Below are 22,917 nucleotides of genomic sequence, written 5' to 3' on the forward strand. Positions count from 1 at the left end.
GGTTTGGAAACAAGAAAAGAAGACCTGGAAACTGAGGAGTGTTTACTCATCAGTGCCACCACTGGAACCATTAAGACCCAACTAGACCGGCTACAAAGCACCGAACCCACAAGCAACCGACTGACAGACAGGTGGAGCACGTCGAGTGCCCAGTCGCTTCCTGCCATGTCCTGCCTCGTCCATACCGTCTGGAGACAGCCAGTTTGGGAGGGCAACAGCTTAGCAGCAGTGAGGTAAAAGAAAAGGAGTGTTGGAACTCGTTGGAAAGGTTGCCTGAGTGGCTGGTGAGGGCAACTGCTGCCAGCAGTGCTGGACGCTACTGCCAGGCTCTACACGCCTGGTGTCTACGGCCGTGTCTTCAGCCTCCTGAAATACCAGTTGGGACAGCTCACAGGAGTACCTGACCCTGGCCAGCACTTTATTCTGTCTTGCAAGTGGCAGAAGAGGAAGAAAAAGAGGACATCTTTTCAGTCCAAAGGAAACCAAAAAAAAAAAACCCCAAACCCATCAGAACCCAGTCACACAAGGAGGATATTCACTAGAAGATGCTGCCAGCCACTGGCGGCCTCAGGTTGTGTCCAAGACGATGCTCTGCAGATGCTTTCCAGGAGAGGAGCAAGATGTCCAAAACAAGGCCAACTGTGGTGCTAGGACATACTTCACCCTTGCATTTCCTGCCTCAAGTCCTCAGGCAGCCAAGAGAGGACGACCAGATCTCAGGAGGAACCGTTTCACCTGCATCCTGCAGGCGGTGTGCAGAGGAGAACAAACAAACCCGTCACCATCATCATCCTCGTAATGATGATGTCCTCAAGAGCTGCTCCACAGCTGCAGGTCCTCTCAGGTCTGGTTTGGAGAAGTGAAGGCAGCTCCAGCAGCACAACAAGGCTTGGCTACAGGCAGCTAAACAAGAGTCTGCTAAACAAAGGGGGTGGTGGGGGTGGGGTTAACAAAAGCTGCTGGCTGGGCTGCCAGTGTTGCCACACGAACGTTCAGAGGATGAAGATGCTGGGGATGAGAATCCAGGATGGGGAAAAAAAAAAAACTGAGCCAACAACCTGCTGCTGTTCTACATTTTTTTTTTTCAGGGGTTGTTTGTTTTTCTTTTCTCCTTTTTGTTTTTTTTTTTTTTTTCTTCTGTTTTTTTTTTCTCCTTTTTTTTTTCTTTTTCCTTTTTTTTTTTTGGGATTCTTTTTTGTTGGTTTGTTTTGTTTTGTGTTTTGTTTTGTTTGAATTCTCCTCTCACAAGAGGGGGTGGGTAGACTATACAGAGGAGGGCTGTACAAAATTGGGCACTGGGCAGGCAATTTCTTCAGCAGGCAATCCAGGCTCTACCTGTCCTTCAGCTCTCTTGTCACCCTCTTGGTGATGCGTCCGCACATCAGGCCGATGAGGAAGAGCACACAGATGCCAACCGTGATCACAGACAGGATGTAGTTCTTGGATGGAGAGGTCATCACTTGCATGGCAAGGTCAGAAAAGCCTTCTGCTGGGGCCACCTGCAAGTCAGAAGGGAAAACATGAGCCAAGCTGTGCTATCCATGCCACCATCAGCCCTCGGCATTGATTTGGGTTAGCCTCCGGGACTGCAACTGCCTCCTGTCCTCGTCAGGCAAGCAGGCCTGCAGTGATTCATCTGAAAGAGTTGCCCAGGAGACAGCTATGGAGCAGAAGGTTCTGCTGAGCCCATTTCATAGATGAATAGAATTGTCAGGGTTGGAAGGCACCTCGAGGATCAGCCAGCTCCAACCCCGCCCTGCCACAGGCAGGGACGCCTCACACTAAAGCAGGTTGCTCACAGCCACATCCGGCCTGGCCTTAAAATCCTCCAGGGGTGGGGTTTCTACCCCAGCCCTGGGCAACCTCTTCCAGTGTCTCACCACCCTCACAGGGAAGAATTTCTTCCTCACATCCAGTCTGAATGTACCCATTCCTAGCTTCGCTCCATAGCTCCAAACCTGCTCCAGAGGAGGCCATGCCCTGTGTGCACAAAGGACAGTTTAATTCTGCACTGTGGAGGAGGCACCCAAGAGACTGGGAGAGTAAAACACACAAGGTGAAAAACAGGAGACCTGATTTCAACTGTTATGGCCCAAACTCAAAATGCTAAACTTCATTCAGAGACAGCAATTTCATCACAGTTCAAGTTGTTCACCCCCCGAGGCCAGGCTGAGAGAGCTGGGGTTGATTCAGCCTGGAGTGGGCTCCAGGGAGACCTTCTGGTGGCCTCTCAGTGTTTAAAGAGGCCTCTGAGAAAGCTGGGGACAGACCTTTTGAGCAGGGCCTGTTGTGACAGGACAAGGGGTGAGGGATTTCAACTCAAAGGAGGAGATTCAGAGTGGAGAGAAGGAAGGGATGTTTGACACTGGCCCAGGTGGTAGATGCTCCACCTCTGGAACCCCTGCGGGTCAGGTTATTTGGGGCTCTCAGCGACATGCTCTAAGTTGGAGATGTCCCTGCTGACTGCAGGGGGGTTGGATTGGATGAGCTTTGAAGGTCCCTTCCCACCCAACCCATTCTGTGATTCTATGATTGAGGGAGACCTTGCAACAAGAAGGACCCCCCTCCAAGGGAGCGCTGTTCACCTTGGCAGCGTAGCTCCACATCTCGATGCGGTCATTAAGGCGCTTCTTGCACTCGGGCTGCAACCTCACACGCTTGTCTTCCAGAGCTTCCATCAGGCAGGACATTTCTGCAAGGCACAGGAGAGCTTGTCACAAAACAGAACCAGCAGCCTCCACACCGTGCTGTGGAAAGGGACACTTCCTTCTCCTAAAGGCTGGAGGCTTCCATCACCTCTGGAAGAGAGCAGCCGGCCTGACAGAGCAAGATTCACTGAAACACTGATTGCATTTGGAGGGATTCTGACTTCTGAAACAGAAAACCAGCAAGGGCAAGTGGCAAGCCCTGCAGCTGGGAAAGAACAACCCCATGGATCAGTACAGCTTGGGAGCTGAGCTGGTGGAGGGCAGCTCTGGGAAAAAGGACCTAGCAGTCCTGGTGGGCAACAGGACTGCTGTGAGCCAGCAATGTGCCCTTGTGGCCTCTTGGCATCCTGGGGGGCATCAAGAACAGAAGAGAACAGAACAGAACAGAACAGAATAGACCAGACCAGGTTGGAAAAGACCTTTGAGATCATCCAGTCCAACCTGTCACCCAACACCATCTGATCAACTCAACCATAGCACCAAGTGCCTCAGCCAGGCTCTTCCTAAACACCTCCAAGGGATGGGGACTCCACCACCTCCCTGGGCAGCACATCCCAAGGGCCAATCTCTCTTTCTATGAAGAACTTCTTCCTCATCTCCAGCTTAAACCTTCCCTGGCACAGCTTGAGACTGTGGCCTCTTGTTCTGGTGCTGGGGGCCTGGCAGAAGAGCCCAACTCCCAGCTGGCTACAACCTCCCTTCAGGGAGTTGGAGAGAGCAAGAAGGTCTCCCCTGAGCCTCCTCTTCTGCAGGCTCCAACCCCAGCTCCCTCAGCCTCTCCTCACAGGGCTGTGCTCCAGACCCCTCCCCAGCTTTGTTGCCCTCCTCTGGACACCTTCCAGCATCTCAACCTCTTTCCTAACCTGAGGAGCCCAGAGCTGGACACAGGACTCAAGGTGTGGCCTAAGCAGTGCTAAGCACAGGGCAGGATGAGCTCCCTGCTCCTGCTGGCCACACTCTGCCTGCTGCAGGCCAGGCTGCCCTTGGCCTTCTAACCTCACCTGGCCACTGTGATCCTGGGCAAGCTGCTGTGGGTGCCCCTGCTTTAGCCAAGGGCTTGGTCTGGTTGATCTGCAGAGGTCCACTTCCAACCCCCACCATGCTGTGACCGTTCTGTGCTGTGTTCCAGCAGTGCAGGGTTTTCCAGGAGCCTGGTTTGTAACCAGTTTGGTTCTTTTGTTGTTGTGGGAAGCAGATAGGTGTTGATAAGATCCCCTAATTATCCCTAATTAGATGCTTTCTGCCTTGCCCTGAAGAGTCTGCAAACTTGCTCTCCAGACTATTTCAACCCAAGTGTCAGCTCAAAAACACCCAGTGGGGAAACCCCTCTGCACACCTTCAGACCAGAACACACAGCAACAGAATCCTGACCTAACAGGGGCACACAAAGGATATCCAGAATGGAAGACAAGAAGAGAAAGAAACCCAAACCAAACCAAAAACCAACCCCCAGGGAAATCCTTGGCTGCTATTTTGAATGCCAGATAAACCCAGGACAGATGGGAATGCTCAGAACTCTTTTCCCTGCTGGCTTGCTCAACAGCCATACATTGCTGTGCAGCTAGAAGTAACACAGTGCAGGAGCATGACCTCAAAACAAGAGAAGAATGGGGGTAGGAAGCACTTAAAGAAATGATGTTTCAAGTGGTCTGAACCTGCTGAACTCAGACTTGGAGAGGACTTGGAACCATGTCAAAGCCTTCAGCTGCTATGAGCAGCCCTGAAGAGAGGTTGGAGCGAGGAGGGGGCAGCCTCTTCTCCTTGGTGTCAAGGGGCAGGATAAGAGGAAATGGTTTCAAGTTGTGCCAGGGGAGATTCAGAATAGAATAGAATTAACCAGGTTGGAAGAGACCTCTGAGATCATCAAGTCCAACCTCTCACCCAACACCATCTAATCAACTCAACCATGGCACCAAGTGCCTCAGCCAGGCTCTTCCTAAACACCTCCAGGGATGGGGACTCCACCACCTCCCTGGGCAGCACATCCCAATGGGCAAATCACCCATTCTATGAAGAACTTCTTCCTCACCTCCAGCCTAAACCTCCCCTGGCACAGCTTGAGACTGTGTCCTCTTGTTCTGGTGCTGCTTGCCTGGGAGAAGAGACCAACCAACCCCAACTTGGCTACAACCTCCCTTCAGGGAGTTGGAGAGAGCAAGAAGGTCTCCCCTGAGCCTCCTCTTCTCCAGGCTAAGCAACCCCAGCTCCCTCAGCCTCTCCTCCCAGGGCTGTGCCCCAGACCCCTCCCCCCAGCTTTGTTGCCCTTCTCTGGACACCTTCCAGCAACTCAACTTCTTTCCTACCCTGAGGAGCCCAGAGCTGGACCCAGGACTAGATGTTAAGAAATATTTCTTCACTGAAAGAGTTCTCAAACATTGGAATGGTCTGCCCAGGGCAGTGCTGGAGTCACCATCACCTGGCACTGAGGGTCATGGTTTAGTGTTGACCCTTCAGTCCTGGGTTGAGGGTTGGACTGGATAAGCTTGGAGGTCTCTTCTAACCAGATACATTCTGTGATTCTGTGGGCTTGGTGCAGTAAAGATTACCTACTCTCTTTGATATGTATCTGATGTGTAAGTGCAGCTGGGCCATGTCCTGTCCAGTTTCTGCAGCTCATGGTCCTCCTCTCTCTTAACCTGCCCAAGGTTAAGAGAAGGCTGAGGGGAAACTTCTTTGCTCTCTATAACTCCTTGAAAAGAGCTTGGAGCCAGTTGGGGCTGGTCTCTTCTCTCAAGGAACAAGGGATAGGATGAGAAGAAACAGCCTCAAGTTGCCCCAGGGGAGGTTTAGGTTGGACATCTGCAGATAAGGCTGCGAACACAGGATCCAGGGAAGGACCTCTTGTATGCCCATCTTCTAATGGCATCTACCACCTCTGTAGCTCTTCCATTTTATTGCCCACCAAGTTCTGGTGGAAATAGCTTCTACAAAAGCTGATGTTGGTAAGAAAATGCTGCTGAAGGCCCTCAAGGCTGCGAGGTTAAAGAAGCAAAGCAGCTGCACTTACGGCGTCCTCTCCCTGGTGGAATGGCAGCACAGTGGTGTTTGATGTCTAGGGCACAGGCTGTGTGGAGCACTGGGTCCACAAATATATCTGCTTTGCTTTCCTTCAGCATGTTGAGCACTTCCTGGGGAGGGAGAAAATGGCAAGCACATCACAAAAGAAGAAGGGAGGGGGGGAAGAAAATCCCTGCTGCTCAGTGTTTAAACCCAAGCTCAGGAGAAAACTGCCTGTGGATGAGGCTAGGAATGCTGGTTCAGGCTGGGTTAAATGCCCTGCTTTCTACAGGTTACCACAGTTTGTGCTCATTAAAACACTCAGATTAATCTGAAGCACAAGTCAATGTGGCAGGGTTACTTCAGAACCAAAGTAAAGGTACCACAGCCACGGGGCATTTCATAGAGCCTTCGACCTCAGCTAGCAGCTGGGCCATACCCAGCACTCAGGAAGCCTGCAGTGGAGACAGCAATGGAAAACAGATTAGGATCAGAAACTCTGGCAACCATAATCAAAGAAGGCTCCAAGCCTGGAATTGCAAAGAAGGGCAGCACCATCAGCACAAATTTTCGCTGGCAAATTGAAATGGAATTGAATTGCTGCAGGGCCAGAACTGAGATGTGTAAGAGAATGTGCAGAGCTCTGGCCTCACACCAGCTAGAGAACAGGGCCTGGGCTGTGTGACCTGGGGAAATCACAGCCTTCTGCAGGGACAGGAGTGCCTTCTGGAGCACAAACCACTTCATTTCCTTTACCTTTTTGCACATTTCAGTTTTGATTTTCAGCAGGTTGACTTTCAGGCATTCTTCCACCTGCCCAGTCTGCTCCTGAGCTGCTGCTTCTTCTGCACACAAGCTGGAAATCTATTTGGAGAAAGGGAATTTTAACCTAAGCAGCTCACAGCAATCATTCTGCCTTTTTTAGCACATCTCTCCCTCAATGCATCAGTTCATCAGAGGGTGCAGCCAGAGAACACATGATGAGATACTTTTTTTCCCCCCTCCTCCCTCAGAGCTGAGGCAGCCTGGCTCATGCAATATGCATTGCCAACAGCAAGGAGTCAATGTTGCTGTGCTGAGGAGGAAGGCAGGGAGGAAAACAGCACAGAAAGGAGATAGGAAATAAGCACTGCTTGAGGCACAGCTGATTGGGCCATCAGAAGTGGGAGCCTCAAGAACCTGACTGGTGCAGGTCAAGATGGCAAAAGCAGACAAGCAGCATACATTGGTTTCTTATCACTTATCACTCCATGGTCATGAGTGCCTGATGAGCTCCCAGATGAAAAAGAAATTAACTTTTTATCAGCACTGCACAGTAAATTGCAATCCTTGCACACTGAGCAAGTCACAAGCAGAGGATCTGACCAGCTGGAAGCAGTTCCAAAGGGTGGGGAGGGGATTTGGTTTTTTAATCAAGAAGGTTGTTTTAAAGAAACAAAAAAAAATCTCTTACATGAAAGGACTTTACAGGATCACAGAATTGGCAGGGTTGGAAGGGAGCTCCAGGCTCAGCCAGCTCCAAGTCCCCTGCCATGGGCAGGGACTCCTCACACCACAGCAGGTTGCTCACAGCCACATCCAGCCTGCCCTTAATAACCTCCAGGCATGAGGCTTCCACCACCTCCCTGGGCAACCTGGGCCAGGCTCTCACCACCCTCCTGGGGAAGAACTTCTTCCTAACAGCCAATCTGAATCTATCCACTTCTAGTTTTGCTCCACTCCCCCCAAGTCCTATCCCTCCCTGACACCTTAAAAAGTCCCTCCCCAGCTTTCTTGTATCTTCAGATACTGGAAGGCCACAATAAGGTCTCCTCAGAGCCTTCTCTTCTCCAAAGTGACAACCCCAACTCTCTCAGTCTGTCCTCATAGGAGAGCAGCTCCAGCCCTCTGCTCATCCTCATGGCCCTTCTCTGGACACCTTCCATCACCTCCAGATCCCTCCTGTAATAGGAGCTCCAGAACTGGATGCAGTGCTCCAGGTGGGTTCTCACCAGAGTGGAGTAGAGGGGGAGAATGACCTCCCTTGACCTGCTGGCCACACTTCTGTTGATGCAGCCCAGGATATGATTGGCTTTCTGGGCTGCAAGTGCACACTGCATGAACCAGAGCAGGGTAGATTCATGAACTAGAGCAGAGTAGATACAGGTTGGATATTAGGCAGAAATTCTTCACAATGAGGGTGGAGGAATGCTGGAACAGGCTGCCCAGGGATGTGCTGGAGGCTCCATCCCTGAAGACAATCAGGTCAAGCTTGATGGGGCTCTGAGGAACCTCCTCTAGTTGGAGATGTCTCTGTTGACTGCAAGGGGGGTTGGACAAGATGACCTCCGAGGGTTCCTTCCAACCTGAAGTATTCCATGGATAAGAAATTGAGTTGCTGGAGTGTGTCCACAGAAAGGAAATGAAGCTGGGGAAGAGTCTGGAGAACAGGGCTGGTGAGGAGCAGCTGAGGGAGCTGGAAGTGTTTAGTGTGGAGAAAAAGAGGCTGAGGGGAGACCTCACTGCTCTCCACAGCTCCCTGAAAAGAGGTTGCAGTGAGGTTGGGGATGGTCTCTTCTCCCTAGCATCAGGTAATAGAAGGAGAGAAAATGGACTGAAACTGTGCCAGGGGAGGGTTAGGCTGGAGATGAGGCAAAATTTCTTTGCTGCAAAAGTGGACAGGGCTTGGAACAGGCTGCCCAGGGTGGTGGTGGAGTCACCATCCCTGGAGGTGTTCAAGAAGCCTGTGGCCATGGCACTTGGGGCTGTGGTTTAACGGCCACGGTGGGGTTGGGTCAGTGCTCGGACTCGATGACCTTCGAAGGCTTTCCCAACCCAACCAATTCTGTGCTCCTATAACCAAGAAGGGAGTTTTCATCCCCAAAAAAGGGAACTGAGGAGCTACTTCTCTTACCTCCTCTGAACAGTGCATCTGAAGCTGGGGGTCCAGCCGATAATCCAGAGCTGACTCCTGGATGATGACTCGGATTTGGTCCTCGCAGTCTGGAGAGAGACGCTATTAAGCGGAGAGAGTCATTAACCCACTCAGCGACCTGTGTTGCCATCCATCAAACCCCTCTTGCATTTCAACCTGGCCTGCCCTTGGTACACCTGCTGCAAGGAGCACCAAACCTCCTTTCTGCGCAGCCCTGTCACCCGGCCTGAGCACGCCGCCGGCCCCCCCAGCTCCGCCTGGCGCTCGGCGCCGCCCCGCGCAGCCTCCCCCTCTCCTTTGGGTGCAGCAGCTCTGCTCGCCTCACCTGGTCTGCATATTTCAGCTTCAGGCAGGAGATGACTTGGCCTTCCAACTCTGTGTCATCCTTGGCCCTGTTGAGGATGTTCTGGCAGAATTTGGGGATGTCTGCTTTGCAGGCCTTCCTGAGCACCGGGTTTAAGCGGTAGTCTAAGAGGGGAAGAAAGCAAGCACTTGGTTGGAGTAGGCATCTCCTCAGGTGACAAAGCTCTCCCCAAACCCACCCCCCAAAAAAAACCCCCAAGAGCTGACAGGAGTTTTCTGGATGACATTGAGCCACCAAGCAACTTCATTTGAGGGGAAAAAATGAAATGCTGTTGGGAAAGAAAACATTAACTGGGGAGGCAGAAGCTTCGGGAATCAAGTGGATCCAATGACGAGGCTGGGGAGAGTCCTTGAGCACAGCCCTGGGAGGAGAGGCTGAGGGAGCTGGGGTTGCTTAGACTGGAGAAGAGGAGGCTCAGGGGAGACCTCATTGCTGTCTCCAACTCCCTGAAGGGAGGTTGGAGCCAGGTGGGGGTTGGTCTCTTCTCCCAGGCAAGCAGCACCAGAACAAGAGGACACAGTTTCAAGCTGCCCCAGGGAAAGTTTAGGCTGGAGGGGAGGAGAAAGTTCTTCCCAGAAAGAGTAATTGGCCCTTAGGATGTGCTGCCCAGGGAGGTGGTGGAGTCACAGTCCCTGGAGGTGTTCAAGAAGGGATTGGATGTGGCACTTGGAGCCATGGTTTAGTTGTCATGAGGTGTTGGGTGCCAGGTTGGACTTGATGATCTCTGAGGTCTTTTCCAACCTTATTGATTCCATGATTCTGTGATCACATCCACTGACCATCAAGGACCTCACTGAATCAAGTCAGTGTCTGCACTGACAACCAGGAAGGAGATTAAACCATAGCAAAGTTGAGGGAGGGGATTCTGAACCTCTGCTCTGCCCTCCTGAGACCCCAACCTGGAGTGCTGTGCTCAGCTCTGGAGCCCCCAACACAAGAAAGACATGGAGCTGTTAGTGCAGGTCCAGAGAAGACCATGAAGATGATCAGAGGGCTAGATAACCTCTCCTGTGGGGACAGGCTGGGAGACCTGGCGCTGGTCAGCCTGGAGAAGAGAAGAGATCTCAAGGGAGACCTTAGAGCAGCCTTCCAGTACCTGAAAGGGGCTGCAGGAGAGCGGGGAAAGGACTTTTGACAGGGGCTTGTAGTGACAGGATGAGTGAGGGGCAATGGCTTTAAACTGGAAGAAGCTGGATTTAGAGTAGGCAATAGGAAGAAATTCTTTGCAGTGAGCGTGGTGAGGCCCTGGAACAGGTTGCCCAGAGAAGCTGTGGAGGCTCCACAGCAGCAGCCATGGAGGCTCCAAAGCAGAAGCTGTGGAGGCTCCTAAACAGCAGCCACGGAGGCTCCAAAGCAGAAGCTGTGGAGGCTCCTAAACAGCAGCCGCAGAGGCTCCAAAGCAGCGGCCGCAGAGGCTCCAAAGCAGGGGCCGCGGAGGCTCCGAAGCAGCGGCAGCGGAGGCTCCGAAGCAGGGGCGGCGGAGGCTCCGAAGCAGGGGGCGCGGAGGCTCCAAAGCAGGGGCGGCGGAGGCTCCGAAGCAGGGGGCGCAGAGGCTCCAAAGCAGCGGCCGCTGAAGCTCCAAAGCAGGGGCTGCGGAGGCTCCAAAGCAGCGGCCGCTGAGGCTCCAAAGCAGGGGCCGCAGAGGCTCCAAAGCAGGGGCCGCAGAGGCTCCAAAGCAGGGGCTGCGGAGGCTCCAAAGCAGCGGCTGCGGAGGCTCCAAAGCAGCGGCCGCGGAGGCTCCGAAGCAGGGGCTGCGGAGGCTCCAAAGCAGCGGCCGCTGAGGCTCCAAAGCAGCGGCCGCGGAGGCTCCAAAGCAGCGGCTGCGGAGGCTCCAAAGCAGGGGCTGCGGAGGCTCCAAAGCAGCGGCCGCTGAGGCTCCAAAGCAGGGGCCGCAGAGGCTCCAAAGCAGGGGCCGCAGAGGCTCCAAAGCAGGGGCTGCGGAGGCTCCAAAGCAGCGGCCGCTGAGGCTCCAAAGCAGGGGCCGCGGAGGCTCCAAAGCAGCGGCCGCTGAGGCACCGAAGCAGGGGCCGCGGAGGCTCCTAAACAGCAGCCGTGGAGGCTCCAAAGCAGCGGCTGCAGAGGCTCCAAAGCAGAGGCCGCGGAGGCTCCAAAGCAGAGGCCGCGGAGGCTCCTAAACAGCAGCCGCAGAGGCTCCAAAGCAGCGGCAGCGGAGGCTCCAAAGCAGGGGGCGCGGAGGCTCCAAAGCAGCGGCAGCGGAGGCTCCAAAGCAGAGGCCGCGGAGGCTCCAAAGCAGGGGCCACAGAGGCTCCGAAGCAAAGGCTGTGGAGGCTCCAAAGCAGAGGCCGCGGAGGCTCCAAAGCAGAGGCCGCGGAGGCTCCAAAGCAGAGGCCGCGGAGGCTCCAAAGCAGAGGCTGCGGAGGCTCCAAAGCAGGGGCCGCGGAGGCTCCAAAGCAGGGGCCGCGGAGGCTCCAAAGCAGGGGCCGCGGAGGCTCCAAAGCAGCAGCTGCGGAGGCTCCAAAGCCAGGCTGGATGGGGCCTTGAGCTACCTGGGGTGGTGGAAGCTGTCCCTGCCCATGGCAGGAGGGTTGGAACTGGATGATCTTTAAAACCCCTTTTAACCCAAAGCATTCCGTGAAATACCCTTCCAGTCACGCAAACCCCTCAGCAGCTGAGGCTCCTGAAGCACCGTTTCCGAAGTGGCTACCTGTGTTCTGTGTGATCTGGCGCTTGGTGATCATCTGCTTGCATTTGGGATCCATCACTTCGCTGTTCTTGTTTTGTTTCAAACACTGCAGCATGTTTTTGGAGTCTGCCTCCGGACAAAACCGCTAGAAAAAAGAACCCCAAACCCCCACATTTCATCACTAAGCACTGGGGAAACAAAGGCCCAGCTGCAGTCATAAAAGAGAGGATAACGACCTGCCCAGCCCAGAGGTATTCAGACACATTCCCCCAACACAACATCTATCAAAGAGGCCTCTCCAGATGGACCATGGCCGTGAGTACCTCTGCTTAGAGAGCAAGCACTAAGCCATGCAGCCTTGATTGGCTTCTAGGCTCCAGCTTTGTGTTGGCAGCATCAAAACCAATTTGCCTTTATTGCCTGTTCTTCAGTTACAGCCCAACCTGCATGAAGCAGCCACCAATTTAGGTCTCCCACCCAGCTTCTTTCATTCCCTTTTACTTTAGAAACTAAAAAGAGGATCTTTTAAGCGGGGAACACCTCACTGACGCTCATTTGCCCACTCCTGTCCTGAATTAGATAGCCCAAAGGCAGCCAGCTTACCCAAAATTCAGCCTAATGTGCTTATTTTTGTCACACCAAGCCGTTCTGTGGGTGTAAGATAAGGCTGTGGCATCTTCCAGTCCTTATCATTTAAGTGAGATTGCCTTTTTTGTTGTTACAGAGCAGGAGTCTTTACTGGAGAGCAGCGAACACATTCTCAAGAGGCTGAGCTTTGGGAACAACATGGAGTCAGGGTACAGCCCACAGCCCACACACACTGGAGTTTCAGGGCTTGCAAGGTACCACTTCAAGCCAGCATTTCTGATTTAAAGCTCTGCTTGACTTTGCCTCTTTATCAGTCTGATGAAAGCCTGGGTGCACCGGGTCAGCAGCCAACCCAAGATGCTTCTCCTCTCTGCAGTCTTTGCTGAAAGCCAATTCAAATCCAAACCAACCTGATGAAAACTGTGTTAGGAGCCTCAGCACAGACCTCCTCCACAATTCTACTGGCAGCTGGGAAATTTCTTAGTTCTTTGATCAGGCAAAGTTGAAAGAGAAGGGCCCTGAAGAACCCTCAGCCTGAGTCAGAGTGACATCCCAAACAACATGGCAGCCCTGTACAAGCCTTTATGGGAAGCTTTGAGCAGACAGAGCTCTTACATCCCAACCTCACCCTCTTAAAAGGACATGCTACCATTACCTTGATCATCTGCTTGCAGACTCTCATGAGTGTGTAGTCCAGTTCTGGGTCCATCATCTCTGTCTCCTGCAGTTTAAACACCTTCTGGTGGCAGCGGGTACTCAACTGCTTCTTGATTTCTTTCAGGCATTCAATAATCTACAACAGAGAATCAGAGTCACAGCATCACAGGGCTGGGTTGGGAAAGACCTTTCTGATCACCAAGTCCAACTGACAACAAAGCACTGCCACATCATCACTCTACCACAGAGCCATAATATAGAGTTATAGAATGGTCTGGGCTGGAAGGGACCTCCAGAGGTCATCCAGTCCAACCTCCCTGCAGTCAGCAGGGACATCCCCAGCTAGATCAGGTTGCTCAGGACCTTGTTGAGCCTCACCTTGAATATCTTCAGGGAAGGGACCTCAACCACCTCCCTGGGCAACCTGTTCCAGTGTTCCACCACACTCATGTAAAGAACTTGCTCCTAACATCCAATCTAAATCTGCTCTGCTCTAGTTTGAAGCCATTGCCCCTGGTCCTGTTCCTGCAGGCCTTTGGGAACAATCTCTCTGCAGCCTTCTTGTAGCCCTCTTCAGGTACTGGCAGGCTGCTATTAGGTCTCCCCAGAGCCTTCTCTTCTCTGGCTGAATACCCCCAGCTCCCTCAGCTTGTTCTCATAGCAGAGGTGCTCCAACTCCCTGACCATTTTTGTGGCCCTCCTCTGGACCCTCTCCATCAGGTCCAGGTCCTTCCTATACTGAGGACTCCAGAGCTGCACACAGTACTCCAGGTGAGGTCTCAGCAGAGCAGAGCAGAGCGGCAGAATCCCCTCTCTGGCTCTGCCGGCAGCGCTGCTTTGGATGCAGCCCAGGATGTGATTTGCCTTCTGGGCTGCAAGCTCACCCTGCCTGCTCCTGGCCAGCTTGTCCCTCAGCACCATATCTACACAGCTTTTGAATCCCTTGAGGGATGGGAACTCCACCACTGCCCTGTCCAGCCTGTTCCAGTTGTCAGTTCTTTCAGGGAACAAACTATTCCTCCTGTCCAACCTAAATCTCTCCTGGCACAACCTGAAGCTGTTTCCTCTTGCCCTGTCACTTGTTACTTGGAGGAACAGATTGACTGTTTGTGTCTTTGGGGTTGTTATGACCTAACACCTTGTTTGTTACACCTGCAATGGACACTCTGATGTGATTCTGTCACATGCTGCTCAAAAGGCAGAGCTCGAAAGGCAGGGCTCTGTGTTCCCTGAATGGTTCTCTTCCCCTGGTTTGTGCAGTCAAGTCCCCAACCCCTAGACCTGATTAAAACTCACTTTAATGCTTTAGGCTTATCTTTTCTCCCAAAGATTTAATGAGGTGAGATGAAAAGGGTCACTTCCACTTAACTGCTGACTCCCAAACTTCATCTTTAGCAGAAACCCTTAGCAGCCTCTGCAGTAACCCAGCTGCGAGTAGCTTAAACCCAGCATTAACTGCAAGAGAATTAAGTGCTCACAACACTGCACTCACCCAGCTTGTGAAGGAGCTAAAATTAAGTAACAGTGCTCCAAAACACTGCTGAAAGATTTTGGGTGATAACCACAAAAAAAAATGAGAGTCTCAAGCTGCACCTGCAGGGGCAAAAGTGTTCTTCAAAGTATTTTCTGAAGTGAAGGTGGAAATGGAATTGCAAATGCTGAGCAAAAGCCATTACCTGAGCATTGCCATAGGGCACGTTTTGGCAGTAATTCTTGATGTCACTTTTGCAGGCCTCATACAGCTCTGGTTCAAGCCTGATATCCTCAGTCTGCAGGATAAAATGACAGTAAGAACTTGGAAGCAGTTTTACTTGCACAGAACCACAGAATGTTAGGGGTTGGAAGGGACCTTGAAAGATCATCCAGTCCCAGCCCCACAGCCAGAGCAGGATCAGCCAGGGGAGGTCACACAGAAATGCATCCAGGTGGGTTCTGAATGTCTCCAGAGGAGGAGACTCCACAACCTCTCTGGGCAGCCTGCTCCAGGGCTCTAACACCCTCACAGTGAAAAAGTTTCTCCTCCTGTTCCTGTGCAACCTCCTCTGCTCCAGCATTGCCCCATGTCCTGTCCTTGAACATCCCTGAGCAGAGCCTGGCTCCATCCCTTCACATCGCTATCGACATGAATGAGGGCACCTCTCAGACTCCTCTGCTCCAAGCTCCCTCAGTCTGCCTCAGCAGGGAGATGCCTTCAGCATTGTTGTGGCTCTGCACTGGATTCTCTCAAGCAGTTCCCTGAGGTCCTTCTTGAACTGAGGGGCCCAGAACACAATATTCTAGATGTGGCCTCACCAAGGCAGAGTAGAGGGGGAGGAGAACCTTTCTGACCTACTAACCAGAGCCCTTCTAATCCACCCCAGGATGTCACTGGCCTCCTGGGCCACAAGTGCACATTGCTGGCTTATGGGCATCATTCTGTCTGCTTTGCTGGTCTATTACCCAGAGTCCTCTATCCACAAGCCCCAAGTAACTCTCCAAACAGGCAGGGCAGTCCCTCTGAACTTAAGGGTCCCAGTGGATCAGTTGGATTTTTACACTGCAGAAAGGGTTGCAAGTGAGTTTTGGAGCAGGTGACTTCTTTCCATGGCTCCTCCTAATGGGGCATCAACACAAATATTCAAGCCCACTAAAATATGAGGTATTAACAGCCACCCATCTGTTGGGTGATCTGGAGGCTGGAAATGAAGCTGCCTGCTTTTGGTGATGCCCAGCAGCTGAAATCCTCCACCTAGAGGCAAGAGTGCTGCCTCTTCTGATAGGGGCCTGCTGCAAGTGAAGCTTTAACAAACAACATCTGCTGGTTGAAGACCTTAAGAGTTTCTTGCTACAGCGGGAAGCTGAGAGGCAGCCTTGCCTCCCAGGATAAATACTACTCCTATGCATCCACTTGGAGCAGCTGGAGTCAAGTTTCTTCATTTCTGTTTGTTTCCTCAGCCTGTAAAATTAAGCCTTCTCCTCTCTCCTGAAGGACTTGGAGAGCACCAGCATGTGTGGCCTGTTGCTATCCACCACTGAATGTGGAATCATACAATCATGGAGTGGTTTGGATGGGAAGGGACCTTTACAGGTCATCTAGTCTGACCACTCTGCAGTCATGATGACTTCTAGCTGAGGTTCCAGTGACCCTTAGGCTTGCTTTAGCCTTCAGGAGACTCTGTTTAAGGCACTGGAGCAGACAATCCTTCCTCAGGCCATGAAGGGCAAGCGCATCTCATGCTGTCAGAAGAGTGGGGGAAAACTACATCAGACTTTGACTACTGCAGGATGGACAAACCAGGAAGCTTTGACTGAAGGACCTTGCTAGAAGGGCAGGCAGGCAGATAAGGGGTTTCATGCATGTTTACCATCTCCAGCTCCTCGACACGCAGCTGTTTGCGGCACTTCAGAGAGACTCTGTGCTCCTTGGCGTCCTGCAAAGTGTCGTTGCGCACAGTCGTGCTCAGGCAGATCACCACATCCACCCTGCAGGACACACGACAGCTTTTCACTCTCCTGCCCTGCAACTCAGAGCACTGGCAGAGCCACCAGGCCAGAGAAACACACCCCCAGAACCCAGACACAAAATCCTCCTGCGCCCGCCTACAGCTCTCCTCTGTAGATCTGCATCACAATTAGAGCCCAGAGCAGGGGGAGGGAGAGCCCAGAGCAGGGGCAGCTAAGAGCTCAGAGCAGGGGCAGTAAGTGCCCAGAGCAGGGGCAGTAAGTGCCCAGAGCAGGGGGAGTTAAGCACCCAGAGCCAGGGGCAGTAAGTGCCCAGAGCAGGGGCAATTAAGAGCCCAGAGCAGGGGCAGTAAGTGCCCAGAGCAGGGGAGTTAAGCACCCAGAGCCAGGGGCAGTAAGTGCCCAGAGCAGGGGCAGTAAGTGCCCAGAGCAGGGGGAGTTAAGCACCCAGAGCCAGGGGCAGTAAGTGCCCAGAGCAGGGGCAATTAAGAGCCCAGAGCAGGGGGAGTTAAGCACCCAGAGCCAGGGGCAGTAAGTGCCCAGAGCAGGGGCAATTAAGAGCCCAGAGCCAGGGGCATTAAGTGCCCAGAGCAGGGGCAGTTAAGCACCCAGAGAAGGGGCAGTTAAGCACCCAGAGCAGGGGCAATAAGTGTCCAGAGCAGGGGGAGTTAAGCACCCAGAGCCAGGGGCAGCTAAGTGCCCAGAGCAGGGGCAGTTAAGAGCCCAGAGCAGGGGCAGTTAAGCACCCAGAGCAGGGGCAGCTAAGTGCCCAGAGCAGGGGCAGTTAAGAGCCCAGAGCAGGGGCAGTAAGTGCCCAGAGCAGGGGTAGTTAGGTGCCCAGAGCCAGGGGTAGTTAGGTGCCCAGAGCCAGGGGCAGTTAGGTGCCCAGAGCCAGGGGCAGTTAGGTGCCCAGAGCAGGGGGAGTTAAGCGCCCAGAGCAGGGGCAAGTAGATCCTAAATCTTGGTGTCTAACCCTGAACTACAGCCTAAATCTGAATTTAGTGCCCAAATCATCAGGCAGGAAGGTATCCAAAAATCCCACCTCAAGCCTCTCTGTCAAGGCCTCTGCTCTCAAGTCACATCAGCACTTGAGCAAAGCTTTCCTTGCTCTCAGAAGCAGATGAAGGTGAATACCTCAGGTGGCATTGCAAGCAATCCTTTTGCATGATGGGAAGGGCATTTCTCTCATAAAATGCAAATGGCCTTGCTAGCCAGGAGGAGGATTGACCTTGGGTGTAATTCAGCCTTACATCATTGCAGCAGGCCATTAAACCTCCCCTCCTCCCCCTTTATACTGAAGGGAAGAAACCAGCTTAAACAAGCAGGATGTTTTCCCTTCCCAGATCAGCAACTGGAACAGCAGCCTGCATCTAAAGCTGATGAATCTAGCAAGGATACAAAACATCCCTGGGACATGCAGTCCACTAATTGGAATCATTAGTTATGCCCAGAGCAAGCAAAAGAAAAGAGGACAGGCTTGGAGTGCAAGAGTAAAGCAGAAGTCACTTTAAAGAGGCAGGCAATGCCTCTACCCTTCAGTGCCTGCAGTCACCAAGAGCAAAGGCTCCAAAGACTCAGCCTTTAGAGGAACTCCAGTGCTTGCTGACCTATCATGAAATGCTCTCTAGCTTTGTTACACATTTATATGTGTATTTATATCATCAAATTGCTGTTTGCTCAGGGGCTGCCTACTTTTTTTTGATGTTGGGGCACAGTTTCAGCACATCCTCCTTGCAGGCCATCTTGAACTTGTAGGAGAACCGAAAATCTTTCATTTGAACCTGCAAGAGAGAGATGAGAATTATTTTGGTCACCTGGAGAAAGAAGACAAGCAACCAAAAAAAAAATGCCAACCAACAAAAAAACCCCCACAAACCCCAAAAAAGGTCAAAAGCCCCAAAAGAACGGGGGGGGGGGGGAAAAAAAGAGAAAGAAAAAAACAGGAGGGAAAAAGAGAAAGAGAAAAAAAAAAAAGAAAGAAAAAAAACAGGAGGGAAAAAGAGAAAGAAAAAAAAAAAGAAAGAAAAAAAACAGGAGGGAAAAAGAGAAAGAAAAAAACACAGTAAGGAAAAAGAGAAAAAAAAAGAAAGAAAAAAAACAGGAGGGAAAAAGAGAAAGAGAAAAAAAAAGAAAGAAAAAAAACCAGGAGGAAAAAAGCGGGAGGGAAAAAGAGAAGGGAAGGAAGAGAAGGGAAGGAAGAGAAGGGAAGGAAGAGAAGGGAAGGAAGAGAAGGGAAGGAAGAGAAGGGAAGGAAGAGAAGGGAAGGAAGAGAAGGGAAGGAAGAGAAGGGAAGGAAGAGAAGGGAAGGAAGAGAAGGGAAGGAAGAGAAGGGAAGGAAGAGAAGGGAAGGAAGAGAAGGGAAGGAAGAGAAGGGAAGGAAGAGAAGGGAAGGAAGAGAAGGGAAGGAAGAGAAGGGAAGGAAGAGAAGGGAAGGAAGAGAAGGGAAGGAAGAGAAGGGAAGGAAGAGAAGGGAAGGAAGAGAAGGGAAGGAAGAGAAGGGAAGGAAGAGAAAGGGAAAAAGAGAAAGAACAAAAAAGGAGGAAAAAAGAGGAAGGAAAAAACAGGAGGAAAAAAGAGGAAAAAAAAGACTGGGAGGGAATAAAGAGAAAGAAAATATCAGGGAGAAAAAAAAGAAAGAAAAAAAACCTGGAGGGGGAATAAAAAGAGCAGGGGGAAAAGAACTAAAAAGAACAGGAAAGGGGAAAAAAAAAAGAGAAGAATGGGGGGGAAAAACCCCAAAAGAACAGGGGGAAAAAAAAAACCCCAAACCAAAAGAACAGGGGAAAAAAAAAAAAAACCAAACCAAAAGAACAGGGGAAAAAACCCCAAAGAGCAGGAAAAAACCCCAAAGAACAGGGGGAAAAAAAGCAAACACAAAAGAACAGGGGAAAAAAACCAAAAGAAGAGGAAAACCCCCAGAAGAACAGAGAAAAAACCCAGAAGAACTGGGGAAAAAAAAATAACCAAAAGAACAGGGAAAAAACCTAAAATACCAGGGGAAAAAAACCCAAAAGAACAGGGGGAAAAAAACCACAAAAGAACAGGAAAAAAACACCCAAAAGAACAGGAAAAAAAATCCCAAAAGAACAGGAGAAAAACCCCCAAAGAACAGGGGAAAAAAACACCCAAAAGAACAGGAAAAACCCCCCAATGAACAGGGAAAAAAACCCCAAAAGAACAGGAAAAAGCCCCAAAGAACAGGGAAAAAACACCCAAAAGAACAGGAAAAAAAGCCCCAAAAGAAGAGGAGAAACCCCCCACAAAAAAAAAAAAACAGGGGGAAAAAAACCCCTGAAAGAACAGGGAAAAAACCCCAGAAGAACAGGGGAAAAAACCAACCCCAAAAGAGGGGGAAAAACACCAAACCCAGGAAAAAAAAATAGAAGGAAAAGAAGTGCTGCCCAAGAGACCCTTTGTTGAATCACACAATCACCAAATGCTTTTGTCCACAACTTTTGACTGCATTTCTTATCTCCAGCTACCTCAGACGAGGCTGCTGGAAGGTTGGGGTTGGTCTCTTCTCCCTAGTAACAAATGCTAGGACAAGAGGAAATGGCCTCAAGTAGCACCAGGGGAGGTTTAGGCTGGACATTAGAAGCAGCTCCTTCACTGAAAGGATTCCCAGACACTGAAACAGGCTGCCCAGGGAGGTGGTTCAATGCCCATCCCTGGAGGTGTTTACAGGGTGCAGAGACGTGGTGCTGAGGGCCATGGTTTAGCAGCAGCCTTGATAGAATTAGAGACTGATTGGACTGGATGATCTTAAAGGTCGTTTCCAACCCAAATGACTCCATGATTCTGTAAGTAAGGGGAAGCCTGGGCTGCTGAAGAAGCTGAGACTCCAGCTACCATGCACCAGGAAGGAAGGAGAAATAAATCAGAGAATCACAGAATTGTTTGGGTTGGAAAAGCCTTCTGAGATCATCCAGTCCAACCAGCAACCCAACCCCACCGTGGCCATCACACCATGCCCCCAACTGCCGTGGCCACAGGGTTCTGGAACACCTCCAGGCATGGGGACTCCACCACCTCCCTGGGCAGCCTCTGCCAGTCCCTGACCACTCTTGGCAGCAAAGAAATTTTCCCTCCTCCCCAGCCTAACCCTCCCCTGGCACAATTTCAGGCCAGTTCCTCTCCTCCTATCACCTGAGACTGGGGTGAAGAGACCAACCCCAACCTCACTGCAAGCTCCTTTCAGGGAGCTGTAGGGGGAACTCCAGAAACGACCACTTGTGACCAGGCACACAAGTAGCTGAAACTCACAAGAGCACTTTAAACAGTGAGGAAGTCAATCTGAGAGAAGGAGGGGGGTTCAGAAGGAGCTAATAATTCCTGTCAGCAAGGAGCAGGCTTCCCCTGCTAAGGGAGGGAGAGGGCTGCTTACCAGCTGGAAATGAGTAACTCCAATTGCACACTTCTCGTTCATTTCCTTCTGGTGTTTGTTCTGGATCAGACACTCCATCAGGTCCCCAGAATCAATCTGGTTATCTGCAACCTCCTGAAGAATGAGATGAAAGGCTTGAGACATGAGGGTTTTTTTTGATCTTCATGCACCTTTGGCCCACTGTGACAAGGAAATAATGCAATTTCCAGTTCCACTCGGCTGGGAGCTTGCACTCGCCATTAACTCGCCACCCACGAGGTGCACCACGCAAGGATTTAAAGGTATAGCCCAGAAAAGTCATTTCAGGCACACAGACACACTTGGGACTCAGGAGAACATGCTGCAGAGCCTCAGTGCTTCCATGAAGTACTACAGCTAAGTGCCTTCACTGCTGTGTGGCTGCCACTCAGTCCCAGAGCAACTTAAGAAGTGGTTTCAGTAATGCTGAGCAGTTGTACAGAGCCCAGTGGCTGAAAGCACCACTTGTGGGCAGGGGAGAAGGGAAAGCTTAGTTTTTAAAGTCACAAACCCAGTGATTTTCCCAATTAGAGGGCAACTGTCACTCTAAACCTCTGTTTATTTTGTGCTAGAGCTCTGACAGCAGCAGAAGTAGCAGGTAGAGCTAAGAATATTTGGGTTAGGAATCACAGAATCGTCAGGGCTGGAAGGGACCTCAAGAATCAGCCAGTTCCAACTCCCCCTTGCCATGGGCAGGGGCACCTCACACCACAGCAGGCTGCTCACAGCCACATCCAGCCTGGCCTTAAAAACCTCCAGGGGTGAGGCTTCCACCATCTCCCTGGGCAAACTGTGCCAGGCTCTCACCACCCTCAGGGGGAAGAACTTCTTCCTAACATCCAATCTGAATCTACCCACTTCCAGTTTTCCTCCATCCCCCCCAGTCCTATCACTCCATGACACCCTCAAAAGTCCCTCCCCAGCTTGCTGGTAGCCTCCTTCAGATACTGGAAGGCCACAAGAAGGTCTTGTTGGAGCCTTCTCTTCTCCAGACTGAACAGCCCCAACTCCCTCAGTCTGTCCTCAGAGCAGAGCAGCTCCAGCCCTCTGCTCACCCTCCTGGCCCTGCTCTGGACACCTTCCAGCCCCTCCAGAGCCTTCCTGGCACAGAGGCTGCAGAACTGGACCCAGAGCTCCATCTGTGGTCTCAGCAGAGTGGAGCAGAGAGGTAGAATCCCCTCCCCAGTCCTGCTGGCCACACTTCTGCTGCTGCAGCTCAGGCTCTGCTGTGCTCCAGGCAGGATTTCACCAGAGTGGAGTAGAGGGGGAGAATGACCTCCCTTGACCTGCTGGCCACACTTCTCCCTATGCAGCCCAGGATATGATTTGCTTCCTGGGCTGCAAGTGGTTTAATCAAAGAGGTTTCCTAACTGCTTACCTCCAGTCTTACTTTGGAGCAACTACACCAAGAGCCAATCCTAAAAGCCCTCTCCCTCCTTTCCCACAGAGTGATTTCTGCCCCCCAAACATTCACACTGCTACAGAGCACTCACATGACAGAAGGTCTGGATAATGGGCTCACAGGCTCTCATCAGCAAGGCTTCAATTTGAATGTCCTGCAGGGAAGATGCAACATTTCATTTCATCTCTGACAACAGCTTAAACTCAACCCAGTGTACAGGCTTGGAAGGCTGTCATCCAGCCAGCCTTGCCCTACACTTCTGCAAATCCTAGGGTTCACTCTTGCCAACAACATGGCAAATGCAAGAGAAGCTTTCCAGCTTAAGGGGAGAGCCTGGTCCCCACAGAACCTCCTCACTTAGATAACTCAATTCATAGATTGGGGTGGGTTGGAAGAGAATTGACTTTAAGAACCCTGACTTCAATGATCTTTAGATCATCCAGTTCCAACCCCTCTGCCATGGACAGGGTTCCACCAGCCCAGGTTGCTCAAGGCCTCATCCAACCTGGCCTTGAACACCTCTGGGGAGGGGGCAGCCACGGCCTCCCTGGGCAACCTGTTCCAGTGTCTCCCCATCCTCACTGGTGCAGCATCCAGTTTGCAATCAACTGAAACCTAGGCAGGAGTTGAAAGAGCAATGATAGTTCTGAGCAAACCATTTTGGAACCACCCTTGGAAGCCTTCCCTGGGGCAAAGTGTAAATGTCAAGAGATCCAGGGAAGAAGATCTGGGGCAAGAGAGACAGAAGATGAAATTTCCCAGGCAGTTAAGCTGCTGACCTCACTGAAGCCCTCTAATGA

The 22,917-nt window shown here is 51.7% G+C and overlaps 1 protein-coding gene across 1 annotated transcript in view; it reads right to left on the bottom strand.

Moving 5' to 3' along the window:
* Window positions 1-1,206: 1,206 nt before the first annotated feature.
* Window positions 1,207-22,917, bottom strand: part of GLG1 (golgi glycoprotein 1) — a 144,172-nt gene continuing 122,461 nt past the window's right edge. Inside the window, exons 14-26 of the mRNA XM_054170236.1 lie at window positions 22,209-22,271; window positions 20,698-20,811; window positions 18,006-18,094; window positions 16,217-16,334; window positions 14,549-14,641; window positions 12,871-13,008; window positions 11,649-11,772; window positions 8,945-9,087; window positions 8,599-8,700; window positions 6,462-6,569; window positions 5,716-5,836; window positions 2,586-2,692; window positions 1,207-1,499 (exon numbers count right to left, since the gene is read on the bottom strand). Coding sequence (XP_054026211.1) covers window positions 1,332-1,499; window positions 2,586-2,692; window positions 5,716-5,836; window positions 6,462-6,569; window positions 8,599-8,700; window positions 8,945-9,087; window positions 11,649-11,772; window positions 12,871-13,008; window positions 14,549-14,641; window positions 16,217-16,334; window positions 18,006-18,094; window positions 20,698-20,811; window positions 22,209-22,271 — 1,488 coding nt within the window. The 3' untranslated portion in view covers window positions 1,207-1,331. The remainder of the gene's footprint in view (window positions 1,500-2,585; window positions 2,693-5,715; window positions 5,837-6,461; window positions 6,570-8,598; window positions 8,701-8,944; window positions 9,088-11,648; window positions 11,773-12,870; window positions 13,009-14,548; window positions 14,642-16,216; window positions 16,335-18,005; window positions 18,095-20,697; window positions 20,812-22,208; window positions 22,272-22,917) is intronic.

Source organism: Dryobates pubescens, chromosome 19 (assembly GCF_014839835.1).
Source record: "Dryobates pubescens isolate bDryPub1 chromosome 19, bDryPub1.pri, whole genome shotgun sequence".
Lineage (NCBI taxonomy): Eukaryota > Metazoa > Chordata > Aves > Piciformes > Picidae > Dryobates > Dryobates pubescens.